Raw genomic sequence first — 21,938 nt, 5'->3', positions numbered from 1 at the left:
GAGTGTAGGCCTATCTGAAAGAAATATAGTAGCCCATGCAGTACAGTAGAGCTGCACACAGAGTTATGGGAGGGAGGGGAGAGGGTGTGTGTGTGTGTGGGGGGGGGGGTGGGGGTTAAGGGCCCTCCGGAGTGGAGAGGAGGGGGTAGTGAAAGATAAGGAGTTGTTTCCATGTTATGTCACCGTCTATCCGTGTGTAGCAGATCCATGGTCAATCTTAGTCTGCAGGCATATACCCTGATTGGAACTTTGATCAATAAGTGTGCCTCCACACAAAGACTAGCACATACAAAACTTGCTGTACCTTCAGTACACAAGGCATGAGTAGGCTGCACATTCAGACGAGTGAAGGGTTTGCCCAGCAGACTAGGTCAATCTATGGATGGATATTGAAAGTTATGTCATCAAGTCAGTGGCGTACCGTGAGTCACGGCATTGGGGGGGCACCAGCAAAAAATTTGAGTCACTTAGTGAGCGCGCGAAGTGCGCTCAGATGCCAGGTATACTGAACTAATAGAGACATTTTAAGGACAGTGCCATTAAACGGATATGTCTCTTACTGGTCAAATAATGCGAGCGCGAAGCGTGAGCTTAAAATTTTTGATATTCAGACCTAAAAAGGGACATTATAATCGACTTTGTAATCATGATACGTACCTGTCTCGCTAAACAATGCGAGCGCGAAGCGCGAGCCGAATTTTTTTTATACATTGACCCCAAACAGGGAGATCTTAATGACTATATTGATAATCCCTTAATAGTATACATATCTCACCATTGTCATCTAATGCCAATGTCAAGCGCTTGCTGATTTTGATAGAATTACATTTAAACACTTATGAAGCACTTGTACTCATTGTAATCATGAATAACATACGCATCTCACTAATCAAATATTGCGAGCGCGAAGCGCGAGCTGAAAATTTAGGAAATTCAGACCTGAAGAGGGGCATTCTATAGCTTGTTTGTAGGAATTCACTAAGACCATACGTATTTAACTAACCAAATGATGCGAGCGCGAAGCGCGAGCTGAAAATTTTTGATATTCAGATCAGAAAAGGGACATTTTAAGGACTGATTTTAGGAATTCACGAAGAGCAGACATATATCACCAATCCACTGATGCGAACGTAATCACGGACAGGAAATATTTTATATTAAGACCTTAACATGGGGCAATCACTTTAAGTAGTCATGAAAAAGAAGCATATGTCACTGCATAAAACAATAATATATTTGGTGTATATTGACTTGAAACGGGAGTTTTTCGTACAACAGGTTTATATACATGTATCTCTTTAAAAGACAATGCGAGCACCAGGAACAATGACAACATAGGCCCTGAGCACTTAATGTTTCATAAAGTTAGGATAAAATATGTTTTCTATGTAATATAACATAATATGATTATAATATAATATACCATTATAACGAATAATAATTTCTTCTTTCCCACTACGTTCTTCTTCCTTTCTCCCTCTTTTTTCTCCTTTTCCCCGTTTTTTTTTGTTTGTTTTTGTTTTTGGTCAGCCGATTGGGGGGGGGGGGCACGTGCCCCCCCATGCCCCCCCGTAGTTACGCCACTGCATCAAGTTATCATCAACAAGTCCAGCTAAATCATCCTGCTCTCCTTGAAATTATCATTATCGTTCACTGTATTTGAAAGTCTCTTTTCTCTCTTTCTCACGGGTGTCTATAAAACAAAGACCTAAGACCTAAGACCTAAGACCCCATATATATACTACCAAAAAAACTACAAAACTAAGACCCAACCAACTACAAAACTAAGACCCTGTGTAAGTAATCCCCGGTAATACTCATGGGTATGAAGCTTAGTTTGTGATCCAGACCAAGTTACACTACCACCTATATCATACTTAGACAAAACTACAAAACTAAGACCTAACCAACTACAAAACTAAGACCCTGTGTAATATTCATTGGTATGAGTCTAGTCTGTACTCCAGACCCAGTTTGGGCGATACACTTCACCTATTCTATGTACTCAATACAAAACTACAAAACTAAGACCCAACCAACTACAAAACTAAGACCCTGTGTAATATTCATTGGTATGAGTCTAGTCTGTACTCCAGACCCAGTTTTGAAGATACACTTCACCTATCCTATGTACTCAATACAAAACTACAAAACTAAGACCTAACCAACTACAAAACTAAGACCCTGTGTAATATTCATTGGTATGAGCCTAGTCTGTACTCCAGACCCAGTTTGGGAGAAATGCTTCACTATCCTATGTACTCAATAAAAAACTACAAAACTAAGACCTAACCAACTACAAAACTAAGACCTTGTGTAATATTCATTGGTATGAGCCTAGTCTGTACTCCAGACCCAGTTTTGGAGATACAGACTAGGCTCATACCAATGAATATTGGGTCTTAGTTTTGTAGTTGGTTAGGTCTTAGTTTTGTAGTTTTGTATTGAGTACATAGGATAGTGAAGTGTAACTTCAAAACTGGGTGTGGAGTACAGACTAGACTCATACCAATGAATATTACACAGGGTCTTTAGTTTTGTAGTTGGTTAGGTCTTAGTTTTGTAGTTTTGTATTGAGTACATAGGATAGTGAAGTGTAACTTCAAAACTGGGTGTGGAGTACAGACTAGGCTCATACCAATGAATATTACACATGGTCTTAGTTCTGTAGTTGGTTAGGTCTTAGTTTTGTAGTTTTGTATTGAGTACATAGGATAGTAAAGCATTTCTCCCAAACTGGGTGTGGAGTACAGACTAGGCTCATACCAATGAATATTACACAGGGTCTTAGTTTTGTAGTTGGTTAGGTCTTAGTTTTGTAGTTTTGTATTGAGTACATAGGATAGGTGAAGTGTAACTTCAAAACTGGGTGTGGAGTACAGACTAGGCTCATACCAATGAATATTACACAGGGTCTTAGTTTTGTAGTTTTGTATTGAGTACATAGGATAGGCGAAGTGTAACTTCAAAACTGGGTGTGGAGTACAGACTAGGCTCATACCAATGAATATTACACAGGGTCTTAGTTTTGTAGTTGGTTAGGTCTTAGTTTTGTAGTTTTGTATTGAGTACATATGATAGTGAAGTGTAACTTCAAAACTGGGTCTGGAGTACAGACTAGGCTCATACCAATGAATATTACACAGGGTCTTAGTTTTGTAGTTGGTTAGGTCTTAGTTTTGTAGTTTTGTATTGAGTACATAGGATAGTAAAGCATTTCTCCCAAACTGGGTGTGGAGTACAGACTAGGCTCATACCAATGAACATTACACAGGGTCTTAGTTTTGTAGTTGGTTAGGTCTTAGTTTTGTAGTTTTGTATTGAGTACATAGAATAGATGAAGGGTTTCTCCAAAACTGGGTGTGGAGTACAGACTAGACTCACACCAATGAATATTACACAGGGTCTTAGTTTTGTAGTTGGTTGGGTCTTAGTTTTGTAGTTTTGTATTGAGTACATAGGATAGGTGAAGTGTAACTTCAAAACTAGGTCTGGAGTACAGACTAGACTCATACCAATGAATATTACACAGGGTCTTAGTTTTGTAGTTGGTTAGGTCTTAGCTTTTGTAGTTTTGTATTGAGTACATAGGATAGTGAAGTGTAACTTCAAAACTGGGTCTGGAGTACAGACTAGACTCATACCAATGAATATTACACAGGGTCTTAGTTTTGTAGTTGGTTGGGTCTTAGTTTTGTAGTTTTGTATTGAGTACATAGAATAGTGAAGTGTATCTTCAAAACTGGGTCTGGAGTATACAGACTAAACTCATACCAATGAATATTACACAGGGTCTTAGTTTTGTAGTTGGTTAGGTCTTAGTTTTGTAGTTTTGTCTAAGTATGATATAGGTGGTAGTGTAACTTGGTCTGGATCACAGACTAGGCTTCATACCCATGAGTATTACCGGGGATTACTTACACAGGGTCTTAGTTTTGTAGTTGGTTGGGTCTTAGTTTTGTAGTTTTTTTGGTAGTACATATATGGGGTCTTAGGTCTTAGGTCTTAGGTCTTTGTTTTATAGACACCCCTTTCTCACAGCCCTTTTAACGCACAGATTTATTAGACCATGGACCCTACCATGATGGGACGATTTGTTTGATGATAACTAACTAGTGCATGTTTTTTAATAACTTTATAAGTTCTCGTTCCAGTGTTATCACCTCTGGCTGAAATAAAAGATGAGGTGCTGTGGTATTGTTGTTGATAATGACCAGCTTATGAAATAGTCCAGAAGTTGAATGAGCAAAACCATACCATAGTTTATTTGAAGAGGCGTGATAATGAGGATTTTGGGAGTCATTGCAGATGACCGTTCATGGGGATACAATAGAGGGATTGTTTTGCTGACAGCTCTCAGGGATTATACATAACGCAGACATCTTCCCAATCCCATCCAGGCTGAATTTGGAAACACCTACGGATCAAGATGTAAACTTAAAGGTCAAGTCCACCCCAGCAAAATGTTGATTTGAATAAATAGAGAAAAATCAAACTAGCATAACACTTAAAATTTTATCAAAATCGGATGTAAAATAAGAAAGTTATGGCATTTTAAAATTTCGCTTATTTTTCACAAAACAGTGATATGCACAACTCAGTGACATGCAAATGAGTCAGTCGATGATGTCCATCTCTCACAATTTCTTTTGTTTTTTATTGTTTGAATCATAATATTTCATTTTTTACAGATTTGACCATAGGGACCGAATTGACTGAACCATATAGTATTAAACAATAATAATTCCACATGTTCAGGGAGGAATTAATCAATGTTTCACTTGTCAATGAAGAGAAAATTAGAATATTTCGTATATCATATAATAAAACACAAAAGAAATAGTGAGTGGATGACGTCATCAGTCTCCTTATTTGAATACCGACCAGGATGTGCATATAACTGTTTTGTAAAATTAAGCAAAATTTTAAAATGTCATAACTTTCTTATTTTACATCCGATTTTGATGAAATTTTCACTGTTATGCTTGTTGAATTTTTCTCTTTTTATTCAAAATCAACATTTTTCTGGGGTAGCCTTGTCCTTTAATTTTGCCTTGATCGTCTATTTTCATGGGGGGGGGGGCAGTGGCGTAGCTAAGGGGGGCCTGGGGGGGCACGTGCCCCCCCCTGAGATTTGGTGTGCCCCCCAGGTGCCCCCCCCCTGAAAAAAAATGGCAGAGCAAAAAAAAAAGGGAGAAAGAAGAAAAGAAAAAAGGAAAAGAAGAAGAAAGACAGAAGAAAAAAAAGAAGAGGAAAATAAGAGCTAGGAGGAAGACGAGTGAATGATATAATGTGAGGGGAAGACTTGCAAAAAAAAATCCTTCATGTTACTTTATAAAATTTTTGCTTGCGCTTCGCGCCAGAATTGCCTGTTCGATGAGATTCATATCTTGCTCAATAGGCTGATATGGAGCAAGTTTTGAAGTCAATATACAAAACATTTTTTAGCTCGGACATCGAGCTTTCATTATTTTTTTTCATTTACAAATTTAAGTGCTCTGTAAAATGTCCATTTTATGGTCTACATATCAGCATTTTAAGCTCACGCTGCGTGGTCACATTGTTTGATTTGCCAAGTTCATATTGTCTACGTGTCCCGGCTACATGTATTCCATAATGTTCCATTAAACAAATGTATTCAGAATGCCCAGATTCTAGGTCTAAATCTAAAACATGCGCGATAGCCTGCATGTTCTTTATTTAAAATGTACTTAAATTATCCAGTTTCACTTCAAAATGTCAATAATTGTCTGCTCACGCTTCACGATCGCATTATTAATGATACCCAATTAACTATATCCTATTTATGATTTACAAAATATGAATAGAGTGTCCCGCTTTTAGGTCTAAAATATCAATTTTCTTCCTCTCGCGCTTCGCGCTCGCATCAATTGTTTAGTTACATAATTATCCCATTTATTAATACAAAAAGTGCTTAGAATTACCATTTTTTTAGGTCGGAATGTCAAAAAAATTTGCTCGCGCTTCGCGCTCGCATTATTGAAATATATACCGTCTTCGATAATGCTAGAACAGTTAATAAAAATTTCTGCTAACGCTTGGCGTTCGCAGTAACCATCTAGTCACATACTAATCTTGTTCAGGATCACACATAACATTGCCCAGCAGTATATCAAATTTTCAGGACAAAATACATGAAAGTAAAAAAAAATCGCTCGCACTTCGCGCTCGCACTTTTTATAAGGCTTATGAGATTATTTCATGTTTATGTTGTTTTATAAGAATACAACTGAGAAGGGACTGATCGGGGAAAATATAGGTGAAGATAATTTCGGGCCCCGTCCCCTATTGGCGAAAGTCGGATCCGCCCTTGTGACACATACACACACACCGGAAAAAATGGTGCCCCCCCTGAAAAAGCAAGGACCCCCAGTGCCCCCCAGGAAAAAAATCCTAGCTACGCCACTGGGAGGGGGGGCAATAATGAAATGTTGGTTTTAGAAGATCTGCAACTTTTTAGTGATACAAAAAGAAGAATATTTGCATACATGCCTACAAATTTGTCCCATCTTATATTTTTATTTTATTTTTTATTTTTTTATATTTATTTGTTTATTCATTTATACATTATTATTATTTTAATTCAATTTTAAATTTTAAATTTATTTATTTTTTATTTTTATTAATTTATTTTTATTTATCTATTTATTTTTATTTATTTATTTACTATTTTTTTTTGGGGGGGCTGCCCCCATCATGCTCCTCTACCTTTGAACATGGACTTTTGAAAGAGCATTTTCACGGTACGAGGTGGATGATGATGACGGTGGTGGGGGTGGTGGTACTGTGGTGCCTATGTCATGATCAAGTGCTGCTGCATGCTGCTGATGATGATGCTCATGGTTGTAGTGGTGGTTGAAAGAGAAGAAATCCAGATTTGCAAAAGATACCGGCTGTGGAGGGCGCTAATAAGTAGATCATGTCTGCCCATAGTGTCTGCTTTCACTGCTCTCCGCTTCTTGGTAGAAAACGGTTTGTTGACAAGTGTAGTCTACTGATTTGTACATTAAAAAATATATATAATTATAGTACCACCGAAGTTCGATAAATTTTAAGGTACAAAATGTTATTTAGATAATCATATTCTTTTAATAATAATATTCTGTTAATGTTAGGATTTTATTGTCGTACTTTCATGATTAAATTGTATAATTACCTAATTAAGAATCAAATAAATATTTAGGGTCTAGAAATAGAGACTTCAGTGGCTCACCTCCCTCCCACCACATGATTTATGCGTGGCCATTTAAACTTCACTGAGGCCACCTCATAGGTCTATGGTAACAATCTCCTCCCTGACATGTGGGCAAGGAGGGGGGGGGGGGGGTGTAATTCATATGTCTCCATTTCATCGTTATTTTCAACTTTCCCCAGAGGTATATGTGTTTCTCTCTTACGCATTTGTCAGATGAATTAAAGGGATGCTCCGAGCTGCAAATAATATGATTTTAACATCAGATAAAGAAAAATCAGACAAACAAAAAATGAAAATGTGATCAAAATCGGACTAGGAATAACAGAGTTATGACATTAAAGATTCGCGTTATCCGGTGAAACAGTTCTAGGCCTATCTTCATGAATATACAATGAGCAACTTGATGGGCTTATTATATTCACTCGCGTTCGTAATCACTCGCGTCGGGTTGGTAATCACACGCGTTTTTGATTTTTGGCGATTTTTTTTTTTTCGGTGCGATTTTTTTTCTAACGGTGTCTTCAATGGGACAAACGTACTGGAAAAATAAAATGAAATTGAAATTCGAGTTTCGTTTTATTTTAAGCTGGTAAGTGCCTTAAATAAAACATTCTCGACCACTGTTTTAAGATAACAAGCAAATTTTGACTACTGTTTTAACATAATCACATTCCACATCTTAAATCTTAGAGCCATAGGCGGCGGAAGCGGGGGGGGGCTCCCCCTAAAAAAAGAGAGAGGAGGGAGAAAGGAAGGGAAAGAGGGAGAAAAGAGAAAGAAAAAAAAAGACAGACAGAAAGAAAGAAGCAAGGAAAAAAGGAGAAAGAAAGGAGAAAAGGAATAAAGAAGAAAAAGGAGGAAAGGCTACTCTCGATTTAGCTTTGCCTTTGGAGGATTTTCCTAAAGTCTGTGGTATTCTTTATAAAGCATATAGTGAGGTGCTACAATTTCATAATATCACTATTTATTTGCTTCTCCCTTTCTTTGTGAATTATTCTACACTAACGTAAAAATCAGGGAGGAAAAAAGTGCTGAAGAAGAAAAGCAAGAAGGAAGGAGGAGGAGAAGTAGAAGAAGAAAAAAGAAGATGGAGGACATAAGGGGGTAAAAATGAAACTAAAAAGAGAAAATTGAGGGGAGGATGTAGAAGAAGAGAAAGAGAAGATAAAATAAGGGGAAGACTGAGAAGAGAAAAGGAAGAAGTGAGAAGGGAGATGAACAATAAGGAGAAAGGGAAGAAATTGAGAAGTAGAAGAACAGGGAGAAGAATAAGATGACATAATAATGGGAATAAAAAGAAGACTGAGAAGAAAGAGAAGTAGGAGGGGGAGTAAAGTGCACTCTGGTTATAAAGAAGTAAATAACAAATACCGGTAATATTAGGAATTCTTTATTACCTGTGACTCCCTGAAGCCATGTCTTCTGTTTTCCAATCCATTATTTCTGACTCAATCTGAGATACCTCGTGCTTGGAGTTGTTTAAGGGGCCTGGATAAATGACGTAGCCGACAACTTCTGTTTTCAGGAAGGCACCGGGACGGTACGGTACCTTGGCTTTGATCGTCGCGCGAATTTTTACCGTGAGAGCGCGCACAGCCACAGGGGCGGATCTTGACCAAAAGCTTCGGTCTTTGTGTCTATTAATTATTATGTTGGTTGTTCCGCTGAACTCCGTTGGCTCCGCTCACCAATACAGAGAAATTTAAAATGTTTGAAAAAAACTCCTCGAAACAGACTGCTGCCAGCTGTCTGGGGCGGATCAAGCTTGTTTTCTATTCTTTAATTGCCGGCTTAAAACGAAACTCAAATTTCCCTGCATGTCTGTCCCATTGAAGACACCGTTAAAAAAAAATCGCACCGAAATAAAAAAAAATCGCCAAAAATTCAAAACGCGAGTGATTACGAACCAGAACGCGACGCGAGTGATTATAAACTGCCACTTGATGATGTCATATCCCCACTTGTTCTTTTGTATTTTATGATATAAAAAAAAGGTTTATTCAAGTTTTTTTTTTATCAAGAACTGAAAAAAAAATGGATTGACAGCTGATTTAGTGCACTAGATACTAATTGCCGCAACTTATTTCATTATTAAAAGAGACACATTATTCAAACATGTATGAAAAATGAAACAATTATGATTTCATGTTATAACATAAGAAAATGATTTCAAGTGGGGATGTGACATCATCAGCCCACCTAATGAATAATTATGACGTGCATATGCTATTTTCACAAAATATTGCTAGACTTTAAAATTCAATAAGTTCGTTATTATTTTGTTATGTGATTTCGATGAAATTTTCAGCATTTTGCTCTGTGAATTTTACTCTATTTATTTAGATACAAATATTTTCAACTTGGAGTACGTTGGGAACGCATTAGACCCCTTTTGTCAGACGTGGATAGTAAAATACTGCCGAGGGAGGAGGTGAGGCCCGATAGAGAGAAAATTGATAAGTGTGAGAGGTTCGGGTGTTTAGTGTATCAAGTTTTTTTACGGTAGCGCCGCGGCACTTATGAACAAGCGTATCGGAATGTGACCGTCTGCTCACCGCAAAACCAAAATACTTGTGATCCTTTCCAGAGCCAGATAACACGATTTCATGTTTTCGCGATTTTTGTCTGCATCTTGCTCATATCGGCACATGAACGATAGCAAACACAAACTTGTAGCGAAAGGTCGTATACATAAACTTGCATCTCTTTTGTAGGAAAGTAGATTTTGAAGAAAATAGCGAGTTATGACCTCAATTTGCCCCGATTCGTCTGAAGCTAGGTTGGTGGGAGAGCCAGCTGATGCAAGTGTCAATAGATTTTATTGTGTGTGAGGGAAACATGAGTCATTCATCACACAATAGTAATCTGTGTGTTCGCATCGAAGTCAATGCCCCTACACAGTGAAGGTGACACGGAGTTTACCAACTATAGTAATCTGGTTCCAAGAATTATTTTTCAACGTAAACTTTTATGAAACACCACATCTATTCCTTTGTCCGAGTATTATTAGTAGCTTTTGGTTGTTTTCTCGAGTGCGTCGTTCGCTCATTTATTGCTCGATTAACTTGGAATCTTTTGATGTTGGTTGATATTTTGTAAGTATCTTTTGTGATTTTGCCATGGAGACGGGTAAGGATAATCATGATGATGACCCTCGTCATAATGCATCAAGAATCGACATGTCTGGTCGTCAAACACACAATTTGAGAGCAAGGAATCGACTTGGGTAAGTAAAGGCTCTACTTGTGTATAGACTTATTCCGCCAAACTTAGGTAAAATTGTAATATGCCCTTTCTGCTTGCTTGCTGTGTGAAAGATACTGTTCATAATTACAAATCATCGATAATAATACCCCCCGGCAAGTAATACAAATTTAGTTGATGCCTCGATCCCCATTACATGCCTCTAAATCTCCCTAACTCTACTTATCGATCATTCCATGAACTTGAAGTAGTTATCTGTATTTTAAATAATTGTCAGTATAAAGTGCATACTGAGTATATGAGTGCAAGAGCAAGTTATGTTTGCGATGATCAAAATGGACCGTGCGAATGACCATGCATGACTTGGCCTCGGGTCGATCCATGTTTGACAATAAGTTGGTTACAAAGTATAGATATCAATCGGAAAAATCGAACTTATATAAAATCATAAGTCTCATCATTGCATTTTTTCATTATACCTTATAGATTTGAAAGTGGGCATTTGATGGTGGCATATTAGGATGAATGCTAGATTGGTCAAAGTAACCAAATAACTAGTTTTTATGTTTATGCACATCCTGGTACGTATGCAAATGAGCGGACCGATGACATCACCCACTCATTCACTATTTCTTCTGTATTTCATATGAGATGATTCAATTTACTCCTCGTTGTAAAGTAAAACCCCCATAGAGCTATTAACAATAGCTCCATGGTAAAACTAAGGTTTTAATCCTACTTGAACATGAAGAATTTGAGTATTACCATTGTTTTAACATTTTGTGGTTCAGTCAAGAGTGCATGCATGCCTTTGTCAAATCTGTAAAAATGGAGAGATAATACAATCAAAAGCAAAAGGAACATGGTTCTTTATCATTAAAATTCGCCTTTGTCATATCTATAAAAATGGAAAGATAATAAAATTAAAAGCAAAAGAAACAGTGAGTGATATCATCAACTCTCATTTGCATATATCACTGAATTGAGCATATGCGTATTTAATAACTGAAATAAGCAAAACTTTAAAATGTCATAATCGTATATTACATCGAGTTTGATGAAATTTTCAGCGTTATGCTTGTTTGATTTTACTCTATTGATTCAACGCAACCTATTATAGTGGACTTCACCTTCAATAATGAAAATGTAATATGTAAAATGATATACAATTCAAACCCTTATAAGTTATAGAATTCACATTTAAAAATAGTCTTGTCTGAGACATAGTTATGAAGCTTTGAATGACAGCTAGGACCGCGTAATCGGGCAATATCTCCCCCATTTTGCCCCCCCCCCCCCAAAAAAAAAATGCTCTTGGTAATTGTATATTTTTTCGGACATAAGTTTTCAATTTTGCCATTTTTAATTACGATCGTAATTAATTTGTTATGGAATTGTGTAATGAATTGAAATTTTCTTTCTTGGCCTGGAATCGGGTGAAAATGAATGCTAGTTCCTCTTCATATATATACAAGTCGTCAAAATTGTATCGCGAGACCACCCCATCCCGCCCACTGGCGTACTGATGCGGAGGGGCTGCTGCTCCCTGATATTATTATACAATTAGTATTTTAGTTAAATCCTTATATTTTATTTTCAACATTGTAATTTCCAGCATCGAATTGATTTGATATCTGCCTTAAATTTTGACATTTTTATACACCGAATTCAGAACAAACTTAACTATTTTTTTAAAGAATCGTTTCGCTCACTTGAACTCCCCCCCCCCAAATTGCACCATTTATCCAAAGAAGACACCTGTTTATGGTTACTCAGATAGTCTTCTAAGAAGCACATGGGCTGAAGCCGCTGAACCAATTTGATCTATTACCAATTTGGACTCCATAAATTCCCATTTAGTGTAGGCCTAATGTCTACTTATCACATGGTTCATGAACAGTCTGTTCATCTAACTATGTCGGCTAAGTGATGTAAGACCAAAAATTATAGTCTGTTGTGCAAACCCTTCACTCGAGTTAAGGGTCTGAATGTACAGCCTATTAATGCCGTGTGTATACTGAAGGCCTGAATTGAAACAGCAAGTTTTGTACGCTTGTGCTAGTCTCTGCATGGAGACCCACTTGTTGATCAAAGTTTCAATCAGGGTCTGTTCCTGCATGCTGACTTCAGATAATATATCAAATCAAACAAAAAATAATGGTAAATAGATAAAATTGCAATTATATCAAACGACGAGTAAACGAACTGGTTGTATACAAACAAGGATGAGACCACGAGTAAACATAACAGGTGTAGACCAATCCGGCAAAAAGATATATAGATAAAGCATAGAGCTATTTAAGAAACTTCAAATTAGAATGATGTCAGTCCTAAAAAGTAACCTTGTTTAATTCCATATTTTCACATTATTCAGAAAATTATCAGCAGTAGGAGTGATTAGGCCAACATGAAGAATATTTGTCCTGAACATTTCCATCTTCTCTATTTTGACTTAAAAAAACATCCTGTGTTATCAAAAGATGTTATGATCTGGTCATCAATGTTCAAAACAAGACAAACACCAACCACATGAAGTAACACTTTTCTGTTCACACCCCTGCCTCATGTACTTTAGAAGACATGAATGAAAATACAAACACTATACCATGTAAAGTTTTGTTGCTTATTTTTTACAAAGCAAAATATGTACATCACAGGAAATACAATGTTTTCACATGCTCACTATAAACAAGTAGAATATTTAATTCATTTGTAGATTGTACAGCAAGGACATGTTTGACTGAATCACAATAGGTTACAATTATTCAAGGGGGAATAATACTGTTATATTTATCATATAAAAGGAATGGTGAGTTGGTGATGTCATCAGTATTCTCATACAAATCAACTTTTTGCTGGGTTGGGTTTATATATCGATTAGCGACCTAATTTACCGCCCTAACAAGCCATGAAAGAAAGAAATAGTATACAATTACGGACACATTAACATGAATTTGAAAGATATTGTGTGAAATTCCATGAATTTTCTGTACGTGTTCATGGGGACAAGTCCACCCCAACAAAAAGTTGATTCGAATAAAAAGAGAAAAATTGGACAAGCATAACACTGAAAATTTCATCAAAATCGGATGTAAAATAAGAATGTTATGACATTTTAAAGTTTCGCTTAATTTCACAAAACAGTTATATTCACATCATTGTCGGTATGCAAACGAGGAGACTGATGATATCACTCACTATTTCTTTTATTATGAAATATACAAATTTTCTCCCTGTTGTGTGAAACAAGATTAATTCCTCCCTGAACGTGTGCAATTAGCATTGTTTAACTATATGGTTCAATCAAGTTGGTCCTTATTGTCGAATCTGTAAAAAAAAGAAATATTGTATAATTCAAACAATTAAAAACAAAAGAAATGGTGGGTGAGTGAGGGACATCATCGACTGTCTCATTTGCATGTCACTGAGTTGTGCATATCAATGTTTTGTCATAACTTTCTTATTTTACATCCGATTTTGATGAAATTTTCAGTGTTATACTTGTTGGATTTTTCTCTATTTATTCAAATCAACTAATGGTTGGGTTGGGATGGGCTTGTCCTTTAAGTGGAAATACTGGATGATCTAATGCGTTATTTTGTCACTGTGACATGCATGGTACCATTAATTCAACTTTCAAACTAATCTTAATTCTCAGACAACCCCTTTAGGTTATATCTAAAGTGCCAACTCCCTAGCTACCGAACCTAGGCTAAGATGGCGCTATTCAATCCACTGGTGATGTGGTGTGACATTTATCAAGGCTGTGACGTTGAAACTCATTCACTACACACAATACTTCATTAATGCTATATACATCAACATTAAATAGCATTAGCGGGGGGGAGGGGGGCACTTCCATTGACGAGTGGATACCATGCGCGACAAAAAAAAACACATAAAAAGGATGTCTTTTTCAAGATAGGGCACGTTACGTACGTAACGTTTAAAGGGTGTCAAAAACATTAAAATAATGAAAAAAGGGTATCTATTTTGCTAGGAAAGCTACGTGTTTAGGGTCAAATTTGCGAGGGTATAGAAAATTAAAACTAAAATGTTTTATAAAGGATGTACTCTTTGCCCCAAGAGTCAACGTGTTTAGAGTACGATTTGCACCAGGTGTGGGAGGTGGGGCTGTACTAAACCCAATGATGTAGGTAAAGGTAAAAACCGACGACCGACATATACGTCCGTGGCATAACAATTGAAATAACGCTGTACTTGTTCAGGGGTTCAATTCACAAGTACTTGTTAAGGGTAGGGTTTCACGCGCCAATGCTTGTTAAGGGGTGCATTTTCAGAATATAGAAAATACGTGTTTAGTGTGCTTTTCGAGACCCCATGGTCGCGCATGGTATCCACTCGTCAATGGAAGTGCCCCCCCCCCCCGGGAGCATCAGCTTGCGGAATTGTTTATGATTCCTGGTTTATTGCCTGAAATGCAATGTAATGGTCGTGTAGTATATTTATAGGAAATGCCTTTACCGAAATTGAGATGGCCTATATCATTCATTCCACAAACATGTTACTAAACGGAACGTGGGTCACAGATTGCCTTGAGAATATCTTCTTTTTTTCCCCGAAAAGAGCCATTGAATTTAAAAAAAGTAAAAAATTACATGTTCACTAGTTTGTCGGAAATCAAGGGGAGTCTAGTCTAATCCTGGCTGGTTTATTAAAGGGATAGTCCGGGCTGAAAATATTTATATCTTGATACATAGGGTAGAATTCACCGAGCAAAATGCCGAAAATTTCATCAAAATCGGATAACAAATAATAAAGTTATTGAAGTTTAAAGTTAAGCAATATTTTGCGAAAACAGTCGTCATGAATATTCATTAGGTGGGCTGATGATGTCACATCCCCACTTTCCTTTTTCTTATGTTATTACATAAAATCATATTTTTTCATTATTTCATACTTGTGTGAACAATATGTCTCCCTTATAATGAAATAAGTTGCAGCAATAAATATTTAATGTACTAAATCACTTGTCAATCCAATTTTTCTAGTTCTTGGAGGAAAAAAATTGAATAAACCTAATTTCATATAATAAAATACAAAAGAACAAGTGGGGATGTGACATCATCAGCCAACCTAATGAATATTCATGACGACTATTTTCACAAACTATTGCTAAACTTTAAATTTCAATAACTTTGTTATTTGTTATCCGATTTGATGAAATTTTCGGCATTTTGCTCAGTGAATTCTACTCTATTTATTAAGCTATAGATACTTTCAGCCCGGACCATCCCTTTAATTAAGGACCCCATAATTTGTGCATTTGACTACCTGGGATTCTGGGAGGACATTGGACATCCCCCTTTTAACCCAAGCCAAGCTCCGAGAAAAGTAAACATGTTACCTCTTCTCTCTGTCTCTCTCTCTCTCTCAGGAGCAGATACATTGCACCAATGGCAGACAAAGTGCGCCGCAAGCGGCCACAAATGAAGAGCATGACCAGACCTTTGAAACAATGGTTATATGATAACAAAGACTATCCTTACCCGGACCGAAAAGAGAAACTCCTTCTGTCAATGGAATCTACAATGACAATGATACAGGTACGTTACAACACACTCTTAATAATTTTTAATCAGATTACTTTGAGAACTTTATCTACCGTCTAATTATTAGTTGCATGTGTTTTCATTGGGATATTGGATGCTTGGCTTCTGCTGAGTAACTCGACCGAGTCATCAGTCTTTTACTCTTTTTGTCTTGTTTTGTAGGTGTCTAATTGGTTCGCTAACGCCCGCAGACGCCTCAAGAACACTGTTCATGATCCGGAGATGTCATGGGAGCAGCGAATTCATAAGTACAACAAACACGTGACAGGCAACGCTGAGAGGCTCAGCATCAGCTCACCAGACAGCTCCATGGATTCATCAGAGGTAGAGGACATTGACGATGAAAAATTAAACGGAATGGAGGAGTCGGGTAAGGAAGTGCGCACTGTGCACCACTGAGAATAGGACACCAATTCATTTAAGCAATTACATGTGGAACCTTGAGGGTTTTGATATCACCTAGAGTACATCGAGTGTTCTGGCTGTTATTCAGAATTTAATCATAATGATGATGATGATGATAATAGCGTGATTTATTAAGCGCTTTTTGCCTGAGGATACAAAGCGCTGCTATTATTACCTCGGCTTTAGCTGTGCTGCCATAATGCGCTGAAGGACTGAAGCATTAGAGAGTCATAACCATTAGACCACGACGCCCCCCCCCCACACAAAAAAATATTTCAAACGATTGAAGTTGATTATAGTTCCTTATAGTCTTAATGGCTTATTTTGTCCTAAGGTCTCTTTTTGTTGCCTTTTCGTGTATTACCTAAAAAGCATCATCATTTTCATTATATTTTTTCAGATAATAGTAGTACTGTGAACTATGCCCATGATGTCTCGGCGTCTTCTACCGATCACCAAGACATCCACCAAGATGTCGATGAGGTCAGTCATCCAGAACTTGTACCACATGCACCGATTCCTCAGAGTGCATCTCACGGCATCCAACAAAGACAATCGTTACCAACTCACAAGTACAAACATAGCATCATGCAACGCTACCTCAACGATACATATCGCCAAGCTCAGAAGCTGCACTTAGGAACATTCACAGACTCCATGAATAGCTCACAATCTTATGTACCGGAGAACACTTTCAACGTTCCGGTAAACACGGAACGCCCCACTGGGAAATTAACTGGGCAGGAGTGGTCCAAGTTAAGGGTGTCGGGATCAGTGGGCTCCCACGAGTATGAACGCATGTCAACGTCACATGAAATTACCTCGTCTTCTAGCATTGGCAGTCATCGCAAAAGACACTGCTCGGAAGGTATAGAGTTTTGCATTAAATTTCAGTGCTTTACGGTCGCATGTAACTTAGGCTCGATAATGAATCTGTATTAGTTTTATTCTCCTCTCTGTGCCTGTATTCCATAATCACCACTCGATACTTAACAGACGACTCCCTCTGTTCTCTTCAAAGAGGACGCATATTGATGCATTTTTCTCATCGTGAAAATCTTATTCTACATCCCAGAGAAATGGTATTGGACAGAATAGTTGTATACGTGGATCAGAAGTTTGAGCTGCGAAATCCTCTGACCTATAGTCGAAATCTTCTTTTTACAACAATGCAATAGTTTAGAATAACTCGTTTATTTTGTATCTTTACATTTATATCTATTGGTCCAAAATGTAAGATATCTTTTATTGAATAGCCCAATACTTTCCATCTCTAAACTCTGTAAACCTTGGACACCCAAAAGTGACCATTATGTACATTGTTAACTACATTTTTCTCTTAACAGAATACTCTTTAACGTCATCATCTGATGATTGGACATCTTTCCTCAAGGACACCAAAAGTACCGACTTCAAAAAGTAAGATCATTTCCTCCACCTTTATGTGGCCAGCCCGATTGAATTGGTTTTCCATTGTCCTCCGAGATACCGTCGTAAATGCTACCGTCGTTGATTGTCGGTTCCCTAATAACCGACTCCATACCAGTTTACACCAAGTGTAAGGCTTGCCCAAATTCTCACATGAACGCACCCAAATACGAGAGCGTTGTATCTCAAGTAATAGTCATTGGGATCAACGAAGAGATCGATTTTGCCTTTTTTTTAAAGCCATTAGAAAAAGATAAAGGAAGGAAAAGAAAATGCAAAGTCGCGAAAGTATAAACATCACTGCGTAATATGAAATTGATAGATGCACCAGTTTCTTTCGCAATTAGAAATATGATTGATTCTTTTTACTCATTTGAGTAAATCAGTTATTATTATTAATTTGTTTGGCGTCACTTGTGACTGGGAGGCGAAAAGCGAACCGAATCAATGTGACCCACAGGTCTCTCCTCCCGATATAACTGATTGGGGGAGCGCAGGTGGACCACTAAACCTATGTTTCCTCTTACTCTTATTCGAATAAGTGCAGTGGGTTCTTAACGTGCAAAGGTGATGGTTCTCCTCTTCACGGAGCCTCCATTTAACGTCATATCCGAGGGACGGAGTGTTTTCCACTGTAACATGTTGATATTAGTCTGCAACTATCGGGATAAAACTGGACATTATGAAAAAAATGCGTACTTAAGGGGGTATCGCACTGGTCTCGGTGCCATCTCCGAAGCTTCTATAAAGCTCCGAGGAGTCGCAAGAAAATTGGACATGCTCGATTCTATTGAGACTTTTTCCAGTCTTGGCGATGCCCCCGAGACGTCTCCATCAGTTGCAAAGGCGCCGCGGAGACTATTATATCTCCGACTGCTGAGACATCTTCGCGAGCATTGCTTTTAGTGGACCCTCCTCATTTCCATTTATGCTCAATTTTATACCGTTTTTTTTTTACGAGATAAGAATGTTCATCTGTAAAATTGTATCCAATTTATATTATTTTGCATTATGTTTGAATGGAAATGAAATAAAGAATTGAATTGAATGTCTCTGCGAAGTTTCCGATACTTCTCAGAGATCTGCACAGGAGACCGGAAAGATTCGTTTGACCTACTGTAAGACGCTATCTCACCATAGGAGACGTCTCAGAGACTGCAGTCGCGGAGACGTCTCCAGAAAACGTGACAAGCAATTTGCCAAACAGTCGCTGTGATTTAGGTGCGACGTCTCGGAAACATCTCTGGGACGTCACTGCCACTTAATGCCACTTACAAAAGTCTCCGAGACGTCGCCGTGAGTGACTACTCAAGCTACATTTCAGCAACATCGACTATTGGGCAGTTGTGCTTGTCACCTTGTCTGTGGACGTCAGGCCGAAGAAACTCATGTTAGAGACGTCTCCACGACTGTAGTCTCTGAGACGTCGCAGATAAGTCTCTTTTGGTGAGAAAGGTCCTTTAAACAAACGAAGGAATATTTGAATTTTCATAATATTTTTACAACCTGCATATAATTTTATATGTCTTAATATTATTGTGAATGTCGACATCAAATTATGTTCAAATGGTTTGTTTATTTTGATAGTCTCTGTTACATTTCGGTCATTTACGAATGAGTTGAGATCGGGCATCCTAGTATTTCACGTCTATACTTTCTTTGCAGCAATGGCGGACAGTGGCTTACAGATGGGTAGCTCGGGGGATATGCCCCCCCAAAATAAATAAATAAATAATAAAAATCACGACCAAGAAAAAAGGAGTAAAGCAAAGGAAATGAAGGAGAAAAGGGTGACAGATTATATTCTTTCTGAATATTATGTCATAATCTATCACAAAATCATTTTTTTTGTATTATACAGGTCAAAATTTTGCTCGCTCGCTTCGCTCGCTCTCAACTTCTTCCTTTTTTTTTATTCGATACGCCATGTCTGCCCCCTTGAAGTTTTAGACTCGTTATGCCACTGATGAAAGATCCAATATTCGGGGGGGGGGGGGGGGGGGTCGCACTATAATAATTATTCGAAGTTGATGTTTATGAACATGATGAAGCAGTGGACCCACACTTTGGTTTTATGCACAATGTGTTCGAACTAGATAATAGAAAAGTACTTCGGCAATCCAACATGATACTAGTATTCTTGATCTTCCTTCGCTTATTCTCATTTCGCTTTCATTTCTGATTGCATTATTCCGTTTTCTTTCTTTTTACTTCTATTAAACCTACAGCGAGGAGGATGAAGAGGTGTACTGGCAAGAGATAGTAGCAGCAGTCGCTCTTACCAACATGGCGCGATCACGACATCTTGGGAAATAACTCTTTGAACGATGATAGAACCGAACAAGGTGCACTTGTCTTTCTTTTTTGTCATTCGTCCTTCAAAATGAATGATAAATATCTACGGTATTTCTAAAACAATCGCCTCCATAGTCCGAAAGAAAAGTATTTCATAACATAATTACAAAGAAGAGTGTGATAATTAGAAAAGAAACGACTTGTAATCGTACCTTCAAAGAGGATCGGTTCGCTGATGACATACCGACTGCGGTCATTAACGTCTGCTTTCATCGATCTCAACAACATGCATCTATCATTGAAGCAGTCGAACAAGTCCAAAGAAGCCAGTCCAAGCCTAACTGAAGTAACACTGTCACGGGACTCATATACTTTTGTTTCAGCGTTTTAATGGTTCCAACAAGCCTGACAAATCACTGGGATAGTACCGGGGAAGTGTCTTGTTAGCGACTATGTCAATCACGCGTATTAGAGCTACTTGGACCTATTTTGAACAAACTTTCAATGGGATGAATGACTGCCACGTCACGCTTTATGTTAGAGCATGTTTAGTTCACTCTACCTGCAAAAACATTCTTTAAATTCTATGAAGGGGATTCTTCGCGCCCTTCTAGAAGACAAAAAAAAAAACGAAAATGAGATTCACACTGAGTCGTTGTTGTGGACGCTGAAACTTTCCTCTGGAAGGATATGGATGTATTTAGTATATCTTTCTTTCCGCCAACTTGGATGACAAAAAACCGCTGATAGACATGATCAAATATCAAAGATCTGTTTGAGCTATACCCTACACGATTTAGAGTTTACATAATCATGTCCGGGCGAGTCTCAAACCAAAATGCCTCAACACCATTTTTGCTTGGGACAAGCCCAAGTCCGGTTTGCGAGAGAGATATTTTTGCATGTCTCCCTCTATTGTTCGTCAACGATCAATGTAATATTGCAGCTTTTAGTGAAGAAGATAAAAAAAAAAGAGTGACTGACATCTTGGGAAGACTGTGTTATGATCAGTGTGCTATTTTTAGACGTTAGTCACGTTGTAATAAATGTATTGGGTACAGAGCTAGGTTTCAATACAAAGCAAACTAGATTTGAGTAAATCTGATACTTTTATGATGCCAAAGACTCCCCCAAATATGTTGTATCTTTGCTATAATTTGTTTTCATGTTTTCTCTGTTTTTCTTTTTCTTCATATAGTATATTTGAAAATCACTACCAAACTGATTGTGGCTACTCTCATCTCATGATTTGTGAATGTAGATCATGTAATCTAACATCTTTTTAGTTTTGTTTTACCATTGTTCATATTTTGGCCGTTGCCCTTTTCAAGCATTTCGATATTTTGTTGTTGCTGCTGATGTTGCTGTAGTTGATGCTGTTTCTGCTGTTACTGTTGTTGTATACATGTATGTGACGGTGATATGATAACTCCAACAGTAACTGTAAATTTGTCGTTGAAAGTTGTTTTAGGAATAGGATGTCCTCTACTAGGAGTCCTCCTCCTGGAAGATGTGCTCCAGGTTTGTTTATATATATATATATATATATATATATATATATATATATTTCTTTGTGGGGATTGTATCCAGAGATGTCCTCTGGGGGAGTTGTACTATTTATCCTACATACAATGAATGTAATTCTGACTGTTTTCACTAGTTTCATATTCTTCATCTTATCTGTGTCCTATTCCAATGTGATCGACGCGCTTTCAAGTTGTGCTCATTCTTCAAGAAAGCTTGACAATGAAAGTGTGTGATAAAACTGATACATCATGCTATAATCTTATTTATACTTGGCTTTTTCAGAGCAAGTT

At 37.6% G+C, this 21,938-nt stretch overlaps 1 protein-coding gene across 1 annotated transcript; it reads left to right on the top strand.

Moving 5' to 3' along the window:
• The first annotated feature begins 9,674 nt into the window (after window positions 1-9,674).
• LOC129258663 (homeobox protein Mohawk-like) lies at window positions 9,675-21,084 on the top strand. The gene is made up of 6 exons (XM_064097493.1): window positions 9,675-10,442; window positions 15,819-15,987; window positions 16,156-16,363; window positions 16,799-17,266; window positions 17,745-17,817; window positions 20,055-21,084. Exons 1-6 carry the CDS (start codon window positions 10,336-10,338, stop codon window positions 20,140-20,142), a joined length of 1,113 nt encoding a protein of 370 aa, XP_063953563.1. The 5' UTR covers window positions 9,675-10,335; the 3' UTR covers window positions 20,143-21,084.
• The last annotated feature ends 854 nt before the right edge of the window (window positions 21,085-21,938 follow it).

This window comes from Lytechinus pictus, chromosome 1 (assembly GCF_037042905.1).
Source record: "Lytechinus pictus isolate F3 Inbred chromosome 1, Lp3.0, whole genome shotgun sequence".
In the NCBI taxonomy this organism is placed as follows: Eukaryota; Metazoa; Echinodermata; class Echinoidea; order Temnopleuroida; family Toxopneustidae; genus Lytechinus; species Lytechinus pictus.
Note: the sequence above shows the minus strand (reverse complement) of the source record. Positions and strands in the feature narration are given on the sequence as shown.